Source organism: Colobus angolensis, unplaced genomic scaffold (assembly GCF_000951035.1).
Source record: "Colobus angolensis palliatus isolate OR3802 unplaced genomic scaffold, Cang.pa_1.0 Scaffold754, whole genome shotgun sequence".
NCBI classification, from domain to species: Eukaryota; Metazoa; Chordata; class Mammalia; order Primates; family Cercopithecidae; genus Colobus; species Colobus angolensis.
The window spans coordinates 207618-232958 of NW_012121310.1; the positions used below are offsets into that span (position 1 = coordinate 207618).

Here is a 25341-nt window from a genome sequence, read left to right on the forward strand (position 1 = left end):
CCCAGGAGGCAGAGGTTGCAGTGAGCTGAGATCGCGCCACTGCACTCCAGCCTGGCGACAGAGCTAGACTCCGTCTCAAAAAACAAAAAACAAAAACAAAACAAGAAAACCAGAAGCCAGGAAGGTCATAAAATCTGAAAATTTTGAATAATTTGTATTATATTCTTTGCATTTGTGAATACCCATATAATATATTATTTATAAATGTATATGGCCTTATTCACAAGGTTAAATGCAAATACCCTCTAGGGTGGGCCTGACTCAGCTCAGGGAGGAAGCCCTGTCTGAAAAGGCGGCAGCTTAGGCTGTCACTCTTCCTTCAGCCCAGCATCTGATCACATCTCCTGTCACTCAGGGCCTGAAGGGGCGGGGCCTTAAACGTTACCCAATCAGGAACGCTGGGCTGGGAACCGTCCAATCAGGCACGCAGCTGGAGCGGACAGCACAGCTTCCGGGATTTGGCGGGGCCTTTGTCTCTTGCTGCAGCCGGCGCTCCACGTCTTCCCTTCACTGCTCTGTCTCCTCTGCGTCCAGGGTCACCGATGTGACCCTGTTACCAGCAAGAACTTGGAGCTTCACAACTAAGACGCCAGGATCCCCTGGAAGCCTAGAAATGGTGAGCCTGCTGGGTCCGACATCCCGAGAGAGGGGGAGGGTCTGGTTGGAACCGGTTGGAAGTGGCTGTGGCGGGCCTCGGGCCTCCCCTCACTCTGCTCCGAAATCAGCGGCCCGAGTTCTCTTTGGCGCAGCTGGGCCCTCTGTCTCCTTCAGCCATAAGATGGCGGCTGAGCTGACAGCCGGGACTCTGGGCGTCCTGTCTCCTCCCTGCGCAGTGACTGTGCTTTGGCCTGGAGCCCTCTGTGGGCAGCTCTGCATCCGCAGAACCGCATCTCTCGCCGAGTGTGCAGGGACGACGAGAGAATCGTCAGAGGAGAATCCTGACTCGGGGTGCGGGGTTTATGAATGGGAAGAGCTTTGGTCTGTGCGGTTCCCAGGTCCTCTTTTTTCCTATTAAAAATTTATGGGAGTGAAGGTATTTTTATTAAAGAATTTAATCAAAGAGCGGTTCAGGAAATTTAGAGCGTCTTCTGAGAGGGTGGTTACTGAGTCTCCTTCTGTTGCCCAGGCTGGAGTGCAGTGGCGTCGGCTCAGCTCACTGCAACCTCTGCCTTCCGGATTCAAGTGATTCTCCTGCCTCAGCCTCCCAAGTAGCTGGAATTACAGGCACGCACAACCACGCCCGGCTAGTTTTTTGTATTTTAGTAGAGACTGGGTTTCACTGTTGCCCAGGCTGGTCTCGAACTCCTGAGCTCAGGCAGTCCACCTGCCTTGGCCTCCCAAAGTGCTAGGATTATAGGCGTGAGACACCACGCCTGCTGACAAATCTGTTTTCTGATCAGCACTGCCACTTCCTGGGTTTGTCGTCTTGAAAAGATTTTTTTTACTTATTTTGACTTTCATTTTATTAGGGCTTGAAAGGTAAGACATATTTACAAAGGGCATAAAAGAGGTGAGTTTCAGGAAAAAAATTAATATCTAATGACATATTCCATTTGTTAAAAATTCTTTTACCTTTTTTTTTTTTCCCAGAATGAATTTAGGAATTTTCTCACTTGTTGTTGTTGTTGTTGTTCTTTGAGACAGACTGTCGCTCTGTCACCCAGGCTGGAGTGCAGTGGTGTGATCTCGGCTCACTGCGACCTCTGCCTCACGGGTTCAAGCGATTCCGCTGCCTCAGCCTCCTGAGTAGCTGAGATTACAGGTTCATGCCACCATGTCCGGGTAATTTTTGTATTTTTGGTAGAGACAGGGTTTCACCATGTTGGTCAGGTTGCTCTCGAACTCCTGACCTCGTGATCTGCCCACTTTGGCTTCCCAAAGTGCTGGGATTACAGGTGTGAGCCACCACGCCTAGCCCACTTGTGTCTTTTATGGCTAGGTAATTACAAACACAATTCTAAGGCTTAGCTTTTAGAATGCTACCAAGGAAAAGAATAGGGATAATCTCTCTTCCATTTTGACTGTAGAAAATGAATACATTTCCACAAGAAAATGTGGTAGATAATTGGTGAGTTACATAAGTTCACTTTGCAGAGTAAATTTGTTACAGTGAATATGTCCGTTCTATACCATGTAATCTTGATTTCTGAGTTACACGCTAAATTTTAAAATTTAAGATTAAACTTGGTACCTACTAAAAGTGTTCCCATATGACTACATGATTTTTAATGGAAATAATAAAATAATAAATCTGTTGTCTGAAGGTAATGGATACTTTTGCTTTTCTTATTGAGGTGTGAAATGTAAGCACCTTAAAATTTTCTTCACTCATATTTATACTGTGTTTGAGTAATTTTGCTAGATTTTTCAGACACTTAGTTTCAAAAACCAAGAGAGTGACTCTAACATGGAAATTAAAGCTTCAGCCCAGTGACTCCAAGCTATGGCTGTTATTGAGCCTGCAAAAGGAGGTTATTGAAGGCCCAGTTAGGTTCTTTTTGGGGAGCCTCCCCTGCAGATGTCCCAGCCTGCTCACCCCAGCCATGGAAGAAGCCTTTATACTGAGAGAAGCTACAGAGCCCTGGAAAGCTGGGGACCCACAGGCAGATGCAGTTAACATTAAGATGGAAGGGGATTGGGAGGGTCTTACTGAAGATAAAGCTGTCATTGTTTTGAGGCAGTTTATTTTGAGGCAGTTACTCTTTTCTTTTTTTCCTTTTTATTTTTGAAATGGAGTCTTGCTCTGTCACCAGGCTGGAGTGCAATGGTGCAATTTAGACTCACTGCAGCCTCTGCATCCCGGGTTCAAGTGATTCTCCGGCATCAGCCTCCTGAGTAGCTGGGACTACAGGCAGGTGCCACCATACCCAGCTAATTTTTGTATTTTTAGTAGAGATGGGATTTCACCATGTTGGTCAAGATGGTGTCCATCTCTTCACCTCCTGATCCACCCACCTCGGCCTCCCAAAGTGTTGGGATTACAGGCATGCGTGCCCAGCCTGGCAGTTACTTTCTGAAATAAAACAAAGTTAGAATTGTGTAAAAACATTTGGATTCCAAAGGAGTATTGCAGCAGGAGGAAGTACCAACTATAAGATCTTTCAGGACTGCAAAGTTTAGGCAGACAAGGGCTTTCTTTCATAGGGAAGAGCAAACAAGATTAGAAAGAAGGTGGGCGGGGAACTGCAAATAGAGGGAATCAAACTTTAGGCCTGGCATGGTGGTTCACACCTGTAATCCCAGCACTTTGGAAGACAAAACTCAGCTGGGTGTGGTGGTGGGCGACTATAATCCCAGTTACTTAGGAGGCTGAGGCAGGAGAATCCCTTGAACCTGGGAGATGTAGGTTTCAGGGAACTGAGCGTCACTGCACTCCAGCCTGGGTGACAGAGCAAGACTCAAAAAAAAAAAAAAAATCAGGTTTTAGATGAGCGTGTTTTACCCTGAAGTCAGTATGTTCTTAGGAGGGACATAAAGTGGGGTTGTATGTTGGCTCAGACTGAAGGTAGCTCAAAGTGCAGGAGTTGGTGGGAAGGAAGTAAGTAAAGTTTGATTAAGAAGTATATTTGGCCGGGCGTGGTGGCTCACGCCTGTAATCCCAGCACTTTGGGAGGCTGAGGCGGGTGGGTCACGAGGTCAGCAGATCGAGACCATCCTGGCTAACATGGTGAAACCTCATCTCTACTAAAAATACAAAAAATTAGCCGGGTGTGGTGGCGGGCACCTGTGGTCCCAGCTACTCAGGAGGCTGAGGCATGAGAATGGTGTGAACCTGGGAGGTGGAGCTTGCAGTGAGCCGAGATGGCGCCACTGCACTCCAGCTTGGGTGACAGAGCAAGACTCTGTCTCACAAAAAAAAAAAAAAAGTAGTATTTTTCTTTTGACCACTGAAGCCAAATTCAGCTGATTTTTTTAATGAGAAAAATAAAATGTGCAGTCTTTATCTGGCTATGTGGTATGTAAGAAAAGAGTGTACCATCTAAGTCATAATGGTAAGGGTGGTTCTTTCCATGAACTGTTCCTGGAGAACACAAAGGATGGAGAATTTTATTAATCACAGCTATTTACCATGATTATCTATGTGCTTCATTTTTCCCTACATCTTTTTTCTGTCCTATACATTTTTTCCATTTGACTTTTCCCAGGTTGTATCATTTATAATAAACTGGTCAACATAACTACAGTGTTTTGCTGAGTTCTGTGAGCAGCTCTATCAAATTATTGAACTGGAGGGAGGTTATGGGAGTCCTCAGTTTTTAAGCAGTAGCTAAGAAGAATAGATGGACCCATGAGGTTTGTGACTGACATCTGCAGTGAGGACAATGTTGTGGAACTGAGCCCTGAATCAGGGTCTGTGCTGACTCTAGATAGTGTCAGAATTCAAATGTTAGAAAATGAGTTGGTGTTGGATAATTGCTTGGTGTTCACCAATCTGTAGATTTGAGGACAGAAGAAATATATCACAGAGGCCTGACCTGGAATGAAACTCCGGGTGTTTGGGAATGGGAGGCTCTGCTCTCCCGTACACAGGTTGTCACACTGCCCATTGTCCTAGAATTCCAGGTCTCCTGCTATGGTGAGAGAGGACTGAAAACTTAGAGGAAAGAAGCTCTGATAACAGACATCCTTTCCCCACAGCTGCCACCGCATGATTCCCACCCACTCACAAACATACTCACTAGACATTGATGTGCACACACTCCTCCCAGGACTAGGCACCACCCTCAGGAATTTCACCGCAGCATTTTTGAACCTGTTTCTTGCCCACAAAATTGTCTACAGTGTCCTGGCATATCCCCATCTCCAGACATTGAATCTGCAGCAGCAACCTGCTTTCTCCCCCAACCTAGGGTTCTGCATTCTGCACCACCTGTTCATAATCTCATGTGCCTGCATGGACACAAATAAATCAGAGGACAGCCCCACCTGGCCACTATCTGTAGCACAAACCAGTCCTTCCACCTACATTGCATTCTCCCCCATCCATGGATCTTTTCTCTTTTAACTTTTATTTTTGGTTCGGGGGTACACATGCAGGATTGTTCTATAGGCAAAATTGTGTTGTGGGTGTTTGGTGTAGATTATTTTGTCTCTGAGGTACTAAGCGTAGAACCAAATGGGTATTTTTTTCCTAATCCTCTTTGTCCTCCCACCCTCTACCCTCAACTAGGCCTCAGTGTTGTCTGTTGTTCCTCTTATTGTCTCCATGTGTTATTATTTAGCTCTTACTTATAAATGATAGCATGCATTTGGTTTTCTGTTTCTGCATTAGTTTTCTGAGGATAATGGTCTCCAGCTCCATCCATGTTGCTGCAAAGAAAATGATCTTGTTCTTGTTTTATGGCCATACAATATTCCATTATTTTTATGTACCATATTTTGTTTTTATGAAATCTTTATTTTATTTATTTCTGAAGACAGGGTCTCACTCTCTCGCACAGGCTGGAGTGCAGTGGCGTGATCTTGGCTCACTGCAGCCTCAATCTCAATCTCCTGGGCTCAAGCAATTCTCCTACCTACGCCCCCCAAGTAGCTGGGACTACAGCATGCACCACCACTCCTGGCTAATTTTTCTTTTTGTATTTTTTGTAGAGATGGGGTTTTGCCATGTTTCCCAGGCTGGTCTCCAACTCCTGAGCTCACGCAATCCACCTGCCTCACCCTGCCAAAGTGCTGGATTACAGGCGTGAACCACTATGCCCAACCATAATGTACTTTCTTTAGCCTACCATTGAGGGTATTTAGGTTAATTCCATGTCTTTGGTACTATGAATAGTGCTTCAGTGAACATGCATGTGCATGGGTCTTTATGATAGAATAATTTATATTCTTTGGGTATATACCTAAATAGGAGATGGGTCAAATGGTAATTCTGTTTTTAGGTTTGTAAGGAATTGTCACACTGCTTTTCACAATGGTTGAACTAATTTACATTCCCACCAGCAGAGTATAAGCATTCTCTTTACCCTGCAGCTTTGCCAGCACATCTATTATTTTTTGACTTTTTTAGTAATTGCCATTCTTACTGGTGTGAGATGGTATCTCATTGTGGTGTTTTGTTTTTTTTGTTTGTTTGCATTTCTCTAATGATTAGTGATGAGCAATTTTTAAATATGCTTGTTAGCCACATGTATGCTTTCTGTTTTTTCTTTTTTTTTTTGAGATAGAGTCTCGCTCTGTCACCCAGGCTGGAGTGCAGTGGCATGATCTCGGCTCACTGCAACCTCTACCTCCTGGGTTCAAACAGTTCTCCTCCCTCAGCCTCCCAAGTAGCTGGGATTACAGGCACGCCCCACCATGCTCGACTAATTTTTGTATTTTTTTTGGTGGAGACGGGGTTTCACCATATTGGCCAGGCTGGTCTCGAACTCCTAACCTTGTGATCTGCCCGCCTCAGCCTCACTGAGTGCTAGGATTACAGGCATGAGGCACCGCACCCACCTGTTTTCTCTTGAAAAGCATGTGTTTATGTCCTTTGCCTACTTTTTAATAAGTTTTTTTTTTCTTGTAAACTTGCTTAAGTTCCTTATGGATTCTGGATATTAGATCTTTGTCAGAAGCATAGTTTGCAAATATTTTTCTTTATTCTCTAGGTTGTCTGTTTACTCTGTTGATAGTTTCTTGTGGTTTTTGTTTTTGTTTTCTGTGAAGGTGCTCTTTAGTTTAATTTGGTCCCATTTATCGATTTTTGGTTTTGTGGCGATTGCTTTTGGTATCTTCTTCATAATATCGTTGGCCGTTTCTATGTCTAGAATTGTATTTCCTAGGTTATCTTCCAGGGTATTTTATAATTTTAAGTTTTACATTTAAGTCCTTAATTTATCTTGTGTTTATTTTTGGATATAGTGTAAGCAGGGAGTCGAGTTTTAATCTTTTACATAGTGCTAGCTAGTTATTATAACACCATTTATTAAATAGGGAATCTCCCTTACATTTCTCTTGTCAGCTTTGTCAAAAATAAGATGATTGTAGGTGTGCCATATTGTTTCTGGGCTCTCTATTCTGTTGCATTGGTCTCTGAGCCTGTTGTGCTGGTATCATGTTGCTGTGGTTACTGTAGCCCTGTAGTATAGTTTGAAGTCTGGTAATGTTATGCCTCCAGCTTTGTTCTTTTTGCTTAGGGTTGCCTTTGCTATTTGGGCTCTTTTTTGGTTCTATATAAATTAAAAACAATTTTTTTCAGTTCTCAAGAATGTTGTTGGTAGTTTGATAGAGCATTCGATTTGTAAATTTCTTTGGGCAGTTTGGCAATTTTAATGATATTTTTTCCTTTCTATTTTTTTGAGATGGAGTTTCACTCTTGTTGCCCATGCTGGAATGCAGTGGCATGATCTCAGCTCACTGCAGCCTCTGCCTCCCAGGTTCAAGTGACTTTCCTGCCTCAGCCTCCCAGGTAGCTAGGATTACAGGGGCGTGCTGCCATGCCTGGCTAATTTTTTGTAGTTTTAGTAGAGATGGGGTTTCACCATGTGTCTGTGAGGTGTTGTAGTCTCCCAGTATTACTGTGTCAGAGTCTTAAGTCTCTTCTTAGGTCTCTAAGAACTTGCTTTATTCATCTGCACTCATGAATTTTTATAACACCTTTCTCTCTTCCGCTGTTTTCCCCCATAAACATTCTTTCAAGTGCATACAGTATGCCCAAGACTACTCCTTAGATTCCTAAAGCCAGTGTCTACTGAAAATCAGATGTTGAAGAGATTAAGAAAATGTCCAGAGACCTGGCTGTTGTAGGAGAAAATATAAATTAGAAAGAAGAGGCTTAATTCTTCTACCTGAAAATAAAAGAAAGTATTTTGCTCATCTCTTTTCTTAAAAGCATTTAAATGTACTTTTTTTGTTGTTTTTTAGAAATATATGTAAATTATATTAACACCCAAATAAGCTTTTTGTTATTCTTTTTGACTCAAAATTGTCTTTATCTAGGATCTCGAATTCATTGCTTTGTTTTTGCTTTGGCAAATGTTTATTTTTTTCACTTTTAGTGTTTTAAAGTAGACACAGGGCCAGGCACAGTGGCTCATGCCTGTAATCCCAGCACTTTGGGAGGCCGAGGTGGGAGGATCAAGGGGTCAGGAGTTCGAGACCAGCCTGACCAACGTGGTGAAACCCTATCTCTACTAAAAATATAAAAATTAGCCGGGCGAGGTGGCGCACGCCTGTAATCTCGACTACTCAGGAGGCTGAGGCAGAAGAATCGCTTGAACCCGGGAGGCGGAGGTTGCTGTGAGCTGAGATTCTGCCACTGCACTCCAGCCTGGGTGACAGAGCGAGACTGTCTCAAAAATAAAAAATAAAAAAGTAGACACAGACTTGTTTAGGTTTAAGTTCATTTTAAGATTACAGAAAAGTCGAGCACAAAGATGGCATTAAATTCAGCAATGCAGAATGATAAAGACTAAAAGATAGTGAGTAATTTTGACAAAAAACTGATTTTCCAAGGTAATTATCTAATATTTTCAGGCTAAAGTACTTACACTGCAAAAGCACAGTTCAGTGTATGAATAGTGGAGTCTGTAGTTGTATTTTGCTTTCTATTTATTACTTCAGAACAATTAGCGTAGTTATGCATAATGTTTGTAGATAAATGCATTCATGTAAATTAAACAGTATTTTCTTGAAATGAATCCCTTGTTAATATTGTTGTTTATACTTTTTTTTTCTTTCGAGATGGAGTGTTACCCAGGCTGGAGTACTGTGGTAAGATCTCGGCTCACTGCAACCTCTGCCTCCTGGGTTCAAGTGATTCTCCTGCCTCAGCCTCCTTAGTAGCTGGGATTACAGGCACCCACCACCATGCCTGGCTAATTTTTATATTTTTAGTAGAAATGGGGTTTTGCCATGTTGGCCAGGCTAGTCTTGAACTTCTGACCTTAGGTGACCTACCTGCCTCGGCCTCCCAAAGTGCTGGGATTACAGGCATGAGCCACCACATCCAGCCTGTTATCTATACTTTTAAAATATAAAGTGTTTTAATTGAATTATGTTTACAGACAATTTTTAAAAATTCTACATACCTTATGACTAGTACATTAAAATATTTATACTTATTTACATCTGATATCCAAAGAAAATCCACTACCAAATTGTTACAGTAGGTACTATCATGACAGACTTATTAATTTCTCCCATAGGGATAATTACAGATGAGCATGGTTTTAGTGTTTTCCATTTCAGTAAATTGGAGTGCTGCTGTTATAGGACAAATAAAGGTGATGTGGCCACCCAAAAAACATAATAGCTCTTTAGTTAGCCATGTTGCAAGCTCAGATATATTTTACTATATGAACTAAATCAGATTCCAATTCTTTTTTTTTTCTTACAGATCACTTTGCATTACTGAACTTTTTCAAATTACAGAATTCAACTCCAAAATAAATAAATGCCTATTAAATTGTTATTCACTTGCATTTTTCTCTCCTAAAATTTTAACATAGCAAAGCATCTTAAAGACGTGTGAATAGGTTCAGTGCACTCTCAGTGGCTCACAATCATGAGGCAAATACCACATTTATCCACAAAAATATAAGATAAACAAATCAATATTTTAAAATATTGCTGACATAAAAGAAAAAAAATAAACTACTATACTTTTACCACAATTATTTTGGTAGATGATAGTAGAACATTGTTTAAAATAGTGCTCCTATACAGAACACATGCTGTGCTTGGTATACTTGGCACATTAGCAGTTGGTAACTGCTCAGCTTCCATCTGCAGGTTCTCTAGCAGGACCCTTATTCAGGCCCACTTTCAAACCCTGAGCTCTCATCTGCCTGTCTCCACAGGAACTGTTCTGGTAGGAGTCTGACCCTTCTTCCTCCACCTACTCTTAAGACTTCAGTGTTCCCCCAGATTCACACTTGCTGCCATCTCCATTTTCAGCAAAAATGCCTGGCACAAAACTCACAAAGCTGAGCATCTCCTCTGTAGGTGTTACCCCAGATGTTGTCTCTCCACTGACTAAATTATGACTATTAGATAAAGAGAATGGGTCTATCCACAAAAATAATTCTCCCTACTTTATAGTCATATCTCCTTCAATGCAAAAATACAGCTTAGTAATGCCTGTTTTATAACTTTAAAACATTCATTGAGTTTAGACAGAATATATACTGCTCTGAAGTTCCTTAAAATCTCTTCTTATTGTTTATTTTTAAAATCATAAAAGTATAAAAACTGTAAACCTTCTACTAAACATATCAGTAGAAACCCTGTTACCCTACTTTTTATTTAGTGGATTCAGAAAGAATAAAAGATTCCAATTCTTTATCAAAAAGTTCTGGTGGAAACTGTCAGATGTATTTCAGTATAGGACTCCCATCCAATGGCTAGGAGATGAGAGAGCAGCAGAGATGGAAAAGAAACCTTATAAAATTCTGCTGAGAATATGCCCCCTTTCTTCATAATGCTCATGTTTCTCATGCTGAGGGTAGCTGTGCACTTTGGCTGTTTATAGAGAAATGTGTTTTAGGGGAATATTTTCTGACTGACTTGATCAATCTCTTATCTGAGTTCTTTCTTAAGATTTTTTTTTTCGTTTGTTTGTTTTGAGATGGAATCTTGCTCTGTCACCAGGCTGGAAGTGCAGTGGCACTATCTCGGCTTACTGCAACCTCTGCCTCCTGGGTTCAGGTGGTTCTCCTGCCTCAGCCTCCCGAGTAGCTGGGACTACAGGCACATGCCACCACACACAGCTAATTTTTGTGTTTTTAGTAGGAATGTGGTTTCACCATGTTGGCCAGGATAGTCTCGATCTCTTGACCTCATGATCCACCCACTTTGGCCTCCCAAAGTGTTGGGATTACAGATGTGAGCCACCACACCCAGCCTTAAGATGCTTTTAACTTCGTTTTTTTCTCTCAATGTACTCTTTCTCAGACTGAGAGCTGTTTTTCTCTTGAATGCTTTGTGTGTCTGTGTCAGAAGTCTGTGAGTGAGTTGGGCTGCCACAGTGAGAACTCTTAGAGCTCGCTCTATCCTGACTCATGCTGGAAATCTAGCACTATAAGTAGAAACTGAGGGTGAAACAGTGCTCTTGTTCCCATTATTGTGAAGGTACATTCCTACCTAGGAGGCCTGCAGGCTCTCCTGCAGCCCAGGCTTCACTCTCTGATGTGGTTCTGGAGTGCTGCTGTGGCAAAAGGGGTTTACATAAGTTGTGATCAGCCAGCTGTGAGCTGTGTGCTGTGGGTGTATCAGTGGAAGATGGTAGGAGTCAAGAGAAGATACCAGCCACCAGGAGACAGTGAGCTGGAGTGCTGCAGCCCAGTGCTCAGAGTAGAGAGCTATTGCTTTAAAACACAAATAGCCAAAAAGAGAGCACCATATGCAACCATTTCTGTAGGAGAGTGAGAGCCTACCTTCAGCAGGCACCTGGCTTCAAATTGCAAAACTACCTCCTGTCATGAAGATGTGAAAAGTTTATTTTGTCATTGAATATAGCCAATTAGCTTACACAGATGGCCTCCCCAGTTGCCAGGTGAATTTAGGATGAACTATGCATTACCTGGGACCGTAAATTCTACTTATGGACTAATTATTGTGACCGTCTTTCTGTCTTGGCAATCTCTTAAGCAGATTGACTGTGGAGCATGTCACATTCTGGTTTAATTGTGTAATAAAACAGTTTTCTTTCTGTTTTGTCATTGTGGAGTTACTCTGGGGCTGGAGAAAACTTTTCTTTTAATTATACTTTCCAGACACTGTTTAAACTTACCACACATGATATAAACATATAAGGTACCAACCAAGCTTTAATCTAGATGGGCCTTTTTGTCTCAGGCTTCCAGTCAACTCATGATTATGCTGCAAAATGCATGCTGTCCCCAAAATATGCAGGCAGAGTCATGCCTCTGCTTCTTTGGTATCTAATCCTGTATGATCACATCTAGAGAGGCTAGACCCAATTTCTAAATACGTCACAGAATAGCAGTCAACCATTTTACCTCTTTCAATGACTCTTGTATCTTTAGACCTGAAACTGATTCAGAGACTATGGGGCCCAGAAGCCCAATCAGAGTAATACATGTGCATTGAGTAGACATCTGGATGTGAGAATCTCCACTTTCACCTTACTCCACTTGGTAAAATGCCCACAAATGTGCAGGTAACACTGCTATTCCACCCATCCAGGATCTAAACCAGTGGCTCCACATTCTGAATCTGGGTCTTGCAGTAAACCTTTTATCTGAGAAATGCAAATCCTTTTAATTATACAGCTCAAAGAGACATCAAAATGAGACCACAATTATGTCTTTCTCTCTCCTTTGAGCTCTGTATTTATCTCTTGAAACTGCTTGCTATTGCCATGAGTAGCTATAAATTAATAATGCCACACTGAACACTATAACCCACACCCTATACAGTTTAGCAACGTATGTCAATCAGTAATCAAGGTTATTTTTAGTAAATAAGAATTCCTGACAAACAATTTCGCATCAGCCCACTCTCTGTCTCTTTTTGCCTTTAAAAATCCACTTGTAACTGCTGCTAGATTTCAGGCAACTTGAATCTTTGCTCCCAGTTTACAATCTTTAAGCTCGGCCCAATGAACTGTCTACTTATATTCATGTTTCCTCAGCTTTTTCCTGTTAAGGAGGAAATTAAGGACATATTATTTAGAATATACCAGAGCAGCCTTTATGAGGGGATCTCTCCTTTGGTTGTACTTTTCTTGCTGTAACACCCAGGAATGCAGAGCCAGGTTGACCCCACCTAGAATCCACACATAAGATCTCGCCTCTGCCTGGGATTTACAAGACAGTACCAGAGTTTGGATTAAGAATGTACAGAAAACCAACAGGAGGCATTCTCTGCATTGTGAGATGTCAACATAGACATCTTAAAGCTACCTCCTTTGATAGTGTGGCTATTTGAGCTTTCAGATCTTATTCAGTGACCTGTTACTGTTACGTGAGAGGTGCCAGGTATAAATAGAATCTGATGGCAGAATCTATAAATGTAAACAAAGCATCTTAGGATTGAGAGATCAAGGTCACAAAGTATCCAGAGCCATGACTACAACTATAACTACCTGTAAAAAATGTGATACTGGAGTAGAGTATTCTTGTCCTTCCTGTTACCCAAAGACTACCTGATCAGGACAGGTGAGCCAGGTTCTGGAGCTCCACCGGGGCAATTCTGTTTTTTATTTAGAATCAGCCTGAGTCTCTACTGCCTGGCTTACCATTGGGCCGTCAGCCCAGGCTCACTGGAAACCCTCTCACAATCAGCTGGGTGTTGCTGAGAAATTTGAGGATGTCCAGAGCAGAACTGTGTCAGTCAGACAAGAGTGGTTAATTCTGCTTTTGTCTCAGTGTAAGAGAAATGAATCATGCCAAAAAATGTGGGCTTCATTTGGGCCACTTCTTTATATTGCTGTGACTTCTGAGGTCATCATTTGAATGGATATTTATGGACAGAAGAGTTGTTATTATTATTTCTGTTTCTTTTACCTTGTTAAGAATACATGCTTATCTTCTAACCAAGTTACCCTAGAAAACCCTAAGAGATTTGTTTAAATTGCTTATTAGTATATGTTATACAATTGACAGGGCAGTGGCTAAAAAAGATTAAATTACACAAACTGTGGGATTTAAGTTTCTCGTAGGTAAGCTTAGGAAAAACAGAACAGGAAATACCCCAGTGGCATAGAGAGCAGAATTCTACATAGTGTCCTCTCCCTGCCCCAATTCTGTTCAGAATCACCCTTTTTGGAGGCCTTATTGAGGTCTGGCGTCACCTCGGAGTCTAGCCTCATAGAACTGATTAAAAGAGGTAAGTGTTGGGTGATGAATTCTGCTGCCTTTCTAGAGCTGTTGCTGAGAATTTCCTGAAATCTAAAAGCAGATAAATGGGAAAAATAAAGTAATGTTTTAGGGCCTTAATTTCTTAATTTTGTATTGAAATCAGTGCCTGCAGAGACATGCCATTTAGCAACTTATTCTATTCCTGAAGACCTAGTAGTTGTTCCACAAGCCACAAACAAGTAAATATAAACACAATAAAAATTCCTCCAAACTACATTAAACTCTTTTCTTTATTCCTCTCGTCTGTCTATATGTAGCTTTTATTCTGTACATTAAAAAAAATAATAAATAATGACAAAGGAGAAATAAAAATTCTGGACCCTTTATCTAAATTCTGGCAATTATTAAACAACTCCCAGGGTGTTAAAAGGATTAAATCATGTAATGTTTTATTCCTAGCAGTGCTCTGTAACATACTCTTGAGGACATAGTACCTGTTTAATAAACATTGCATTGGTGTATGTGTAAATGTTTTTTTCCAAATGCAGATTTCTTTGGACATTGCTGGCCTCTGTTTCCTCTGTAAAGAGCCAGCAAAGAATATACTTTAGGATGAAGATTGGTTGTCTTTATTTGTACCAGAAGTATTTATGTTGTGACAAATGTGCTGAGTGTAAGGGACTCTGTGATATGCCTGCTTTCTCTAGCTAGTGCTAATAATGAGCGCAGGGGGAGCAACATCAACATCTATAGAGGACTTGTTTAAAATACCCGTTCATGGACCCTTTTCAAACCTGCAGAATCACATTATATAGAGTGGGGCCACAATCACCAAGTGATTTATAAGCTCATCGATGCTTGAGAGATAATACTTAGCTAAGTGTTTATCAGCCCAGGCTTTTAATTAAGATTACGTAGCCAGTTTGCAGAAATCTCTATTTGTGCCCTCCCCACAGGTTCTGTTCTATTGTTCTGGAAGCATCCATATTGCTTTAAGGGCCTCATGTGACTCTAAGGTGAGGCCAGAATCAAGTATGAGGGGTTCAAGATACATTCGTGAATGTTAAGTTCTGTCTTTGCACTAAAGGGCCTGTTCTCTTTGGGTTTGGTAGGGACATGGCAGAGTGGCCCATATTTCCATTACTTTAGCAAAAATTGCTGGTGTCTGGTAGGAGAGGGCACCTGAGGACAGGAAAGGAGAAACTTACATCTTTATCTCCATAGAGCAGCTTATTTTTCTTGAATCTCTTCTGTTATAAAGGACAGAAATGGGTGGGCTTTTTCTGCAGGTCTTGGACCTTTTGCCTGTGGGTGTGATCGTAGTAGGTAAACAGGTGGTGCAGACACCTTTAAAGGCATATTCTCCAGATTCAGGTGTAATTTCTCCAGAGAATCTCATCTGAGAAAGAATCTTGGAGCAGGAGGAGAAAGAGGAAAAATGGCTATTTTTCAGCTAATAATATCTCAGAGTAATTTTTTACTCTGTGTCCACTGTGCCTCCTGGAATGCCATGTGTTTAGTACTTACAAACCTTTACTTCTCTACTTGTGCTTTTCCTCCCTAATGAGTTTGTTTTAACTACTTGAAAAAATTTTTTCATTATAGTCAAGTGTCTGAAAAATTTTTATTTACTTATTTTTGAGACGGAATCTCGCTGTGTCACCCTGGCTGGAGTGCAGTGGCATGATCTTGGCTCACTGCAATCTCCGCCTCCCAGGTTCAAGCAATTTTCCTACCTCAGCCTCCTAACTAGCTGGGATTACAGGCGCATGCCACCATATCTGGCTAATTTTTGTATTTTAGTAGAGACGGGGTTTCACCGTGTTGGCCAGGCTGGTCTCGAATACCTGACCTTGTGATCTACCCGCCTTGGCTTCCCAAAAGTGCTGGGATTACAGGTGTGAGCCACTGCGCCCGGGCAAATATTTCTTTCCTATATACTGGAGCCTTCTCTACACCATGGCTTCTTAAATGCCATGTAGAATTCTCACCATGGATTTATGATCTGCAGTGTTAAAAATGTTCCCTTTGTGGCTGTTTAATATCGCAGGATGAATATATTCAAGATTCCTATTGGGGAAAAGCTGGGGTCCTTAATCAAGGAGAACATGTAATATTGAGGTTTCATCTGTCTTCTCCATTAGCTCTATGCAGAACAGGATTAAGAAAATGCTTTTTGAAACAGGATGACATTTACTACCCAGAAAGTTCTGAAGAAAATTATTAGGAGATATGTGTTCTCTAGGGTGCTAAAGAAAGACTATTTAAAATTTCTATTAAAAATTACAGAACATGGGAGATATCTGTATTTCGAACTTGGCATAAAATGGATGTTTCTTTATGGTTAAATTCAGGCTATAATTTACTTTTTGGGGAAGTAATATCTCAGCAGTGAAGCAGTGATGCTGTGTCCTTCTGTTCATCAGCACATTATAAAAATTTGTCCTAGTTCAGTTGATATTAATGATTCACTTGGTTAAAGAGCTCTCTGACAGATTTTTTTCACTGTAGAGTTAGTAATTTTCCTCTTGATTATTAAGTGTTTTCTTTTTTTTTTGAGACGGAGTTTCACTCTTGTTCCCCAAGCTAGAGTGCAATGGCGCAATCTTGGCTCACTGCAACCTCCGCTTCCTGGGTTCAGGCGGTTCTTCTGCCTCAGCCTTCCGAGTAGCTGGGATTACAGGCACGTGCCACCATGCCCGGCTAATTTTTTGTATTTTTAGTAGGAACGGGGTTTCACCATGTTAGCCAGGCTGGTCTCTGAACTCCTGACCTCAGGTGATCTGCCCACCTCAGCCTCCCAAACTGCTGGGATTACAGGTGTGAGCCACTGGGCCCAGCCGATTATTAAATATCTTTATGCAGCTGATGTGCATAAACCATTACAGTTAATCCGGCAGCTGCCCTTCTTTATTAGGTTTTCTTTGCATATATTTGTTTTTGGAAAATGAAGGCTCTCATCTTTGTTTATAGGTCAGAAAAACTGGGAAAACCCACACTCCTCCCACTTACTGGATGCTTGACAGAATAATCTTGGGCAAAAATCATTGGCATTATTGGTGATCTTCTTAGAAATTAAGAAATTCAGACTTTATTCCAGATGTTCTGAAAAAATATATGCATAACAAGATCTTCAGTTTATCATACACATTAAAATTTGAGAGGTCCCTTCTAACTCCACGTCTTTTCCATCTGAAACATATACACTCAAAAATGTATGTTTGTGTTCATGCCCTTAATTTTATACTTTATCATCCAGAAAAGTATCATATATACACTGGTGTTATGGATCTCATGTCATTGCCTTTTCTCAGAGTTATATTAGAAAATATTTCTGTATTGAAAATTATTTTATTGGATAATTTCAGTCACTCCTGTAAGTCAGAACTAATGTTCTCTTTCGTTTCACCTTAAGTCAAATAAAAAATTCTGCCCATGGCCACTTAGTAAACATGTGTGTTTGTGTGTGTGTGTGTGTATGTGTTTTTCAGGGACCACTGACATTTAGGGATGTGAAAATAGAATTCTCTCTGGAGGAATGGCAATGCCTGGATGCTGCACAACGGAATTTGTATAGAGATGTGATGTTAGAGAACTACAGAAACCTGGTCTTCCTTGGTGAGGATAACTTCAATACATAATTCCTAACGTACTCTAAAGATTTCATTTCTCTTCTTTGTAGAATGTCTTTTGGTAATTTATGCTTTGCATAAATGAGTTTCAGATCCCAGTTTTCAAGAAAACAGATTTGTCAGTGTAGAAAAGAACTTCAAGATGTTTCATTTTGACCTGAACTCTCCACATTCCTGAGCTGATCTTTATCCTTTACTCTAAATTAGTGGTAATTCCAGAAATTTATTGGCATAAAATATTGTTGCTACCACCAATTTTTCATTTAGTAGATTTAGTAGTACTGGGCAATATTAAGTAAAATTAAAGATCTACAAATGTAGGCCAGGCATGGTGGCTCATGTCTGTAATCCCAGCACTTTGGGAGGCCGAGGTGGGTGGATTACCTAAGGTCAGGAGTTTGAGAGCAGCCTGGCCAACATGGTGAAACCTTTTCTCTACTAAAAATACAAAAATTAGCCAGGCGTGGTGGTGGGCGCCTGTAATCCAACTACTCAGGAGGCTGAGGCAGGAGAATTGCTTAAACCCGGGAGGTGGAAGTTGCAGTGAGCTGAGATCGTGCCATTGCACTCTAGCCTGGGGGACAGAGTGAGGCTCTGACTCAAAACAAAACAAAACAAAACAAAAAATCTACAAATTTAAAATATTTTTTAAATATTTAGATATTTGTCATAAATTAGTATTTGGGGATTAATTTACTAGATTAAGCTATTACATCTTCTTTACTGAGCATGTTACTATGTTGGTAATTGGAGAATGTGAGCAAGATTTATGTTACTTGTTTTTAATAAAACAGGTATTGCTGTCTCTAAGCCAGACCTGATCACCTGGCTGGAGCAAGGAAAAGAACCCTGGAATATGAAGAGACGTGAGATGGTAGACAAAACCCCAGGTAGGTGACAGTTAATACAACAGACGACACAGATGAGAGGTCCAAAAGTCAAGGAGAAGGCCAATCTTTTTTTGAGACGGAGTTTTGCCCTTGTTGTCCAGGCTGGAGTACAAAGGTGCGATCTCGGCTTACTGCAACCTCTGCCTCCCAGGTTCAAGCGATTCTCCTGCCTCAGCCTCCTAAGCAGCTGGGATTACAGGCACCTACCACCACGCCTGGCTAATTTTGTATTTTTAGTAGAGATGGGGGGTTCTCCATATTGGTCAGGCTGGTCTCGAACTCTCGACCTCAGGTGATCTGCCCGCCTTAGCCTCTCCAAAGTGCTGGTATTTACAGGCGTGAGCCACTGCACCCAGCCTCAGTCTTTAAAATGTAATTTGGGAAGTTGTTTCCAAAAAAGAAAGTTTCTGGGAAGCCTCAAACTTTTGTTTTGCTCTCACATAGGGGCATCTTCTGTCTAATGCTTTTAAATTTTCTAAGGTGATCTTCCTTCAAGTTTACAGTGAAAGCCAAAGTCCTTTTCTTTTTTTTTTTTTGAGACAGAGTCTCGCTCTGTTGCCCAGGCTGGAGTGCAGTGGCCGGATCTCAGCTCACTGCAAGCTCCGCCTCCCGGGTTTAGGCCATTCTCCTGCCTCAGCCGCCCGAGTAGCTGGGACTACAAGCGCCTGCCACCTCGCCCGGCTAGTTTTTTGTATTTTTTAGTAGAGACGGGGTTTCACCGGGTTAGCCAGGATGGTCTCGATCTCCTGACCTTGTGATCCACCCGTCTCGGCCTCCCAAAGTGCTGGGATTACAGGCTTGAGCCACCGCGCCCGGCCACGCCAAAGTCCTTTTCATGGCAGTAAGGGACTGCACGATCTGACTGCTTTTCCGTTGCTTTTGAGGACACACAAATAACTGCATAATTTTAAGAAACTCTGTTAAACTACTTTTCTTTTTGTTTTTTTGAGATAGAGCCTCACTCTGTTGCCAGGCTAGAATGCAGTGGTGCGAGCTTGGCTCACAGCAGCCTCTGCCTCCTGGGTTCAAGCAATTCTCCTGCCTCAGCCTCCCAAGTAGCTGGGACTACAGGCGTGCACCACCATGCCCAGCTAATTTTTGTATTTTTAGTAGAGATGGGGTTTCTTCACGTTGGCCAGGATGGTCTCCATCTCTTGACCATCGAGATCACGTGATCTGCCTGCCTTGGCCTCCCAGAGAGCTGAGATTACAGGTGTGAGCCACTATGCCTAGTCCAGAAATATATTATTAATATTACTATTATTTTTCTGAGACAGAGTCTCACTCTGTTGCCCAGGCTGCAGTGCAGTGGTGCGATCTCAGCTCACTGCAAGCTCTGCCTTCTGAGTTCGTGCCATTCTCCTGCCTCAGTCTCCCGAGTTACTGGGACTATAGGCATGAACCGCCACACCCGGCTAATTTTTTGTATTTTTAGTAGAGATGGGGTTTCACCATGTTAGCCAGGATGGAAAAGTGTGTTGTTTCAATGCTATTACAAATAAGATTGTTTTTTCCTCTAGTATATCAGGTAGCTTATTTTAAGTATATGGAACCATAGCTTGTATGTTAATTTTATATTGTGCTAATTTACTGAGTATTAGTTGAGACAGGTTTAAATGTTTATGATTTTCTCTGTATAAGATTATGTGATCTATAAACAGCAACTTTTTACTTATCTGTCTTCAATTTCAATGGCTTTTTAGAACTTTTTAAATTCTTTTGCTGCATACTTCCAGTGCTGTGTTAAAATAGAAGCATTGAAATTGGCACAATATAGTTTTGCATTGGTGTTTGTAAATTTGAAGGAGCAAACACCTCTTCAAGTTTTGATAAACTGGTTTTAGAAGGTAAAAATCTTTTGTTGGGTTCCCAGGGTGATGGGATGCCCTCTGGATTTGTAGTAGAGAGGGGTGTAGCTTGGTCACAAGGCTGCTGGGTCTACACTAGGGTCCACCTTTACTGGCTTGTTACAAGGGGCTTGGGTAATTGTAATTTCCATTTTATTTTTGCACAGACTGAATAGCCTCCAGGACTTTGCTCTGTAGGGCAGACAGTAGGGCGGGTTTCTGTAGTCCTGTCTGCGTATAGTGGACCTTATATCAGGATGTGGATGAGTATAACTTTCACTGAGTACCAGAGAGGATTTCCCCAGGTCACTGTATGGGTTTCTATGTAGGCAGAAGTGGCCATGAACTGTGGTTCAGGAAGCTGGAACTGAGTCCTTAAACTGCTTCAGAGACCACAGTAAAGGCCAAAGTCTGCAGGCCCCCCTGCCTGCATGGCTATAAGTGGTTGTCTTCCTTCAGGCCACTGGAAGGGCAGGACCTTTTCCAGACTGTGGCTGGGAGAAGTTTGTGATGGTTACCGAGTAAGTTCAGAATTCTCAGTGGGACCAAGTTTGGTGGGCCATTTTCTGGTCTGTAGCCAAGAACAGGAGTCCTTTAGTTTGCCACCTGAATGAGGGCCTGCCTTCTGAAAACAACACTCCTCAATCTTGGGTTTAGCATTTCACAACTGCCTCCCTGGATCTCAAAGCTCTCTTAAAGGCACTTATTTTTGAGATGAGGTCTTGCTTCATAACCCATTCTGTTCTTGAAATCCTGGCCTGAATCAATTCTCCAACCTTAATGTATAATGTAGCTTTCATTACAGGTGTGAGCCGTGATCCCTGACTCTCTCAAAAGGCATTTTTATGAGGGATGGCTGATGCATTTGCTTGCTGTTGGAGGATAACAAAATAAGGCACCTTTTATTGTCCTATCTTCTGATGTCACTCTTCCTATACATTTTTACTTTGTATTTTCTATTTCAAATTTGTCTGTAGCTTTAGAATCAGACCTTTAGGACAATAAAGTAGAATTTACATGTTATGCCTGAAGTAAATTAGATAATTAGTAGGCACTCCATAATTACTAAAATAGTTACTTATAAATTTAAGTTTGCTGCAGGCGAAAAGGAATAGTATTTTCATTCACCCACTTTCTTTAGCCTATATCTAAGTAATAACATAATGTATCCCCCAAATATTTGTTTTATATATCAGAGGCACTAACTATATTCAGCAGAATACAAATTTTTTCTTTATTTGGCAAACGTAAAGCTATTCTTTGCTTCTAAAGTTGGATTGCAGCAGTTTCACCTTGTGTAAGAATAGCATATATTTAAAACATAAAAATTATCTCAATTTTTAAAAATGCTTACTTATTAAAAGTTTTTTATTAGAATCCTCTATGTATGATTATACTGCATTTTCTCTGAAATTTTACTGCCATACATACTTGCCTTCCATGAGTACACAGTTACAGTCAAATATTGCAGTTATCTAGACAAATTCTTTTTAATGGTACATCAATATTGCAAACTAGATTTTATGAGTAAACATTTCTCTTAATGTTTTACAGTTCCGTATTACTGTTTATTGTTTAGGTTTCTTATCAGTTTATTTTGTTTCTTGTTTTTACAGTTTTAGCAATTTGCACTACTGTTTGTACACTTGAAGTGAATGTTGGGTTTAACTAAGAAATAAGTCAGCCATATGTCCATCATAGTCTGATTATATATGTGTGTGTTTTTATCTATAAATATGACCTTAATTTTGGTTACAGCATATCTTGTGTATATTCTTTCTTAGCTGTTTTCAATGGTTGTTTTGTCTAAGTGAGTAGTCCTGGAACTCTTCTTTTCACCGTGTGTTTAATGATAAATATTATATAATTTCCTTTTGGTAAGAGAGACACTTTTGTAATTTGAAGGTACTTTTTGGAAAGATTTATAATTCTGTTTTTTTTTAGTTTTTCTTTTAAAAGGTAATTGTTGTAAAAACACATAAGTAGTACCATCTTAAATCTACTTAAGTTTACATTTCCTGGCCAGGCATGGTGGTGGCTCACATCTGTAATCCTCAGATTTTGGGAGCCCAATTTTTTTTTTTTTTTTTTTTTTTTTTTGAGATGGAGTTTCACTTTTGTTGCCCAGGCTGGAGTACAATGGCGCCATCTTGGCTCACCATAACCTCTGCCTCCTGAGTTCAAGTGATTCTCCTGCCTCAGCCTCCCAAGTAGCTGGGATTACAGGCATGTGCTACCACACCCAGCTAATTTTGTATTTTTAGTAGAGACAGGGTTTCTCCATGTTGGTCAGACTGTTCTCTCCCTCCCAACCTGAGGTGATACACCCGCCTCAGCCTCCCAAAGTGCTGGGATTACAGGAGTGAGCCGCGCGCCTGGCCAGAACCCAAATGTTTGAGGCCAGCTTGGACAACATATGGAGACCCCTTCTCTACAACTTTTTTTTTAAATAGCCAGACATGGTGGTTGTCACCTGTAGTCCCAGCTACTTGGGAGATTGAGGGGAGAGGAGAGGACTACTTAAGCCTGGAAGTTTGAGGCTGCAGTAAGCCTTAATTGTGCCACTGAACTCCAGCTTGGGTGACAGAGTGAGACCCTGTCTCCAAAAAGCTGTACATTTCAGGCGTGTTAACTGTATTCACATCATTATGCAAGACTTCTAGAAATTTTACATTTTGTAAAACTGAAACTCAGTACCCATTAAGCAATAACTGCCCATTTTACCCTCTCTCCAGCACTTGAGAAACACCCTTCCACTTACTGTTTTTATGAGTGTGACTGTTTAAGATAGCTCATATAAGTGGAATCACACAGTATCCATCATTTTCCTACTGGCTTATGTCAGGTGACAAAATATTCTCAAAGTTTATCTTAAAATGTGACAAACATTTTCTTTTTTAAGGCTGAATAATATTCCGTTGTATCGATATGTTACATTTTTGGATGTGTTTATAAATCAAGAAGGCAGTTGGGTTGCTTCATCCTTTTGGCTTTTGTGAATAGTGGTACATGGATGTTCAAATATATTTTTAAGATCCTATGTTGCATAGTTTGGATATAGATTCATAAATGGGATTACTGTGTTTAATAATAATTCCATTTTTAATTATTTGAGAAACATAATATTTTAAAATAATGGCTGCATTCTTGTTTTTCACCAAAAAATAACATGGATTTTATTTTCATTGCATCATCAACAGATTTGGTGCCTTTTAAAAAATTTTATAGTGGCCATTCTAACCGGTATGAGGTGATTTTGTTTTTCATTGTGCTGCTTATGCATTTCTCTATAAATTAGTAATTTTGTCTGTCCTTCAAATACTTTTTCCCGTGTATATATCTCTTGATAAAGATTCAGTTAAAGTTCAATATTACTGAACTTTATATGATACTTTATATGATGAACTTTATATGATAAAGTTCAATTTCTTCATTTCTGTTCTTCATACCTTCATTTCTCATCAAGTTATTCAACTTTATTGTTCAGTTTGAAGAGTTATTTATATATTCTGAATATTAACTCCTATCACATGTGATTTGCAAATATTTTCGCTTATTGTGTAGGAGACATTGTCACTCTCTTGAATGTTTTCTTTGATGTGTAAAAATTTTGAAGTATAGCGTAATTCAATTTTTCTGTTCTTTTCTTTGTTGCTCGTGCATTAATATTGTAAATGGTGCCAAGACCAACATAATGTCTTTCTTCTATATTTTTCCTAAGAGATTTGTTAGTTTTTTTTATGTCTAAGTGTTTTATTTAAAATAATTTTTGTATATGGTTCAAGGAAAGGATCGACTTTGTAAGTGTTAATATCCAATTTCACCATTTTTTGAAGAGATTATCTTTCCTCTATTGTGTGCTCATGGCAACTTTGTGGAAGATCATTTGATCATATACAGAGGGGTTCATTTCTAGGCTCTCTGTTCTGTTCTTTCATCTCTTTATCTGTCTTTGTGTCAGTACCACATTGTTTTTGTTATTGTAGCTTTTAATATGTTTTGAAATCAGGAAGTATAATGCCCATTTATTCTTTTTCATGGGTGTTTGCATAATTATAGTTTTTAATCAAATTTTAAAAATTTAGACAATATGTTAAAAACTGTGTGCTATGGTATTTTTAGATTATGTTGAATTTCTTTACCACTGTAGGTTGTATTGACATCTTAAAAAGATGAAGTTTTTTTGTTTGTTTTTTTTTTTGAGACCTCGTTTCGCTCTTGTTCCCCAGGCCAGAATGCAATGGCTGGTGCGATCTCAGCTCACTGCAACCTCTGCCTCCTGGGTTCAAGCAGTTCTCCTGCCTCAGCCTCCTGAGTAGCTGGGATTATAGGCATCCACCACCATGCCCGGCTAATTTTTGTGTGTTTAGTAGAGATGGGGTTTCACCATGTTGGCCAGACTGGTCTCAAACTCCTGACCTCAGGTGATCCACCCGCCTCGGCCTCCCAAAATGCTGGGATTACAGGCATGAGACACTGTGCCCGGCCCAAAATGAAGTTTTTTGACCCTTGAGCAAAAAAATATGTTGAAGAATCTGTTTTATTTTCACATTTCTTTTATTTCCTAGTTTCTTTCAGTTTTGGTCAGAAAACACACAGTTTATTATTTTGGTCTTAAGTTTATTTATTGTTGTTTCTGAGACAGGCTGGAGTGCAACGGCATAATTTTTTCTCACTGCAGCCTCAGTCTCCTGGGCTCAAGTGATCCTTTTCCTCAGCCTCCTGAGCAACTGGGGCTACAGACATGCACTACCATGCCTGGCTAATATTTTGATCATTTGTAGGGACAGGTTCTCACTATGTTGTTCAGGCTGGCCTCAAACTTCTGGCTTTAAGTCATCCTCCCACCTTGAAATCCCAAAGTGTTGGGTTATAAGCATGAGCCCCTGCACCCAGCTAGTATTCTTATAAGACTTGATATGTGTCCTAACAGAATACACCAGCTACAAATAAGAATATTGTGTATTCCCTTGCTTTTGACTAGAAAGTTTTATACATGTCTGTTAAGCCTAGTTGGTCTATGATATTGATTGGATGTTCACGTTCTCCAAACCTTATGCTGCGATGTAATCCTCAATGTTTGATGTGGGACCTGGAGGAAGGTGCTTGGGTCATGGGGGCAAATTCCTTATGAATGGCTTGGCACTATCCTCTTAGTAATCAAAAAGTATACACTCCATCAATTCAAGTGAGAGCTCGTTTATTAAAAGAGTAGATAGATGTG

General features: G+C 40.6%; 1 protein-coding gene across 5 annotated transcripts in view; it reads left to right on the forward strand.

Moving 5' to 3' along the window:
- The first annotated feature begins 416 nt into the window (after window positions 1-416).
- LOC105501851 (zinc finger protein 92) overlaps window positions 417-25341 on the forward strand; it is a 30337-nt gene continuing 5412 nt past the window's right edge. The window contains exons 1-4 of one of the 5 annotated variants that reach the window (XM_011927952.1): window positions 417-616; window positions 17240-17366; window positions 18175-18270; window positions 18810-18931. Coding sequence is in view for 3 of the 5 variants with exons in the window: in XM_011927949.1 (XP_011783339.1) it covers window positions 614-616; window positions 17240-17366; window positions 18175-18270 (226 nt within the window). In the remaining 2 variants the exon portion in view is untranslated. The remainder of the gene's footprint in view (window positions 617-17239; window positions 17367-18174; window positions 18271-18809; window positions 18932-25341) is intronic. The other 4 variants (XM_011927949.1, XM_011927951.1, XM_011927950.1 and 1 more) reach the window with 4 other exon arrangements.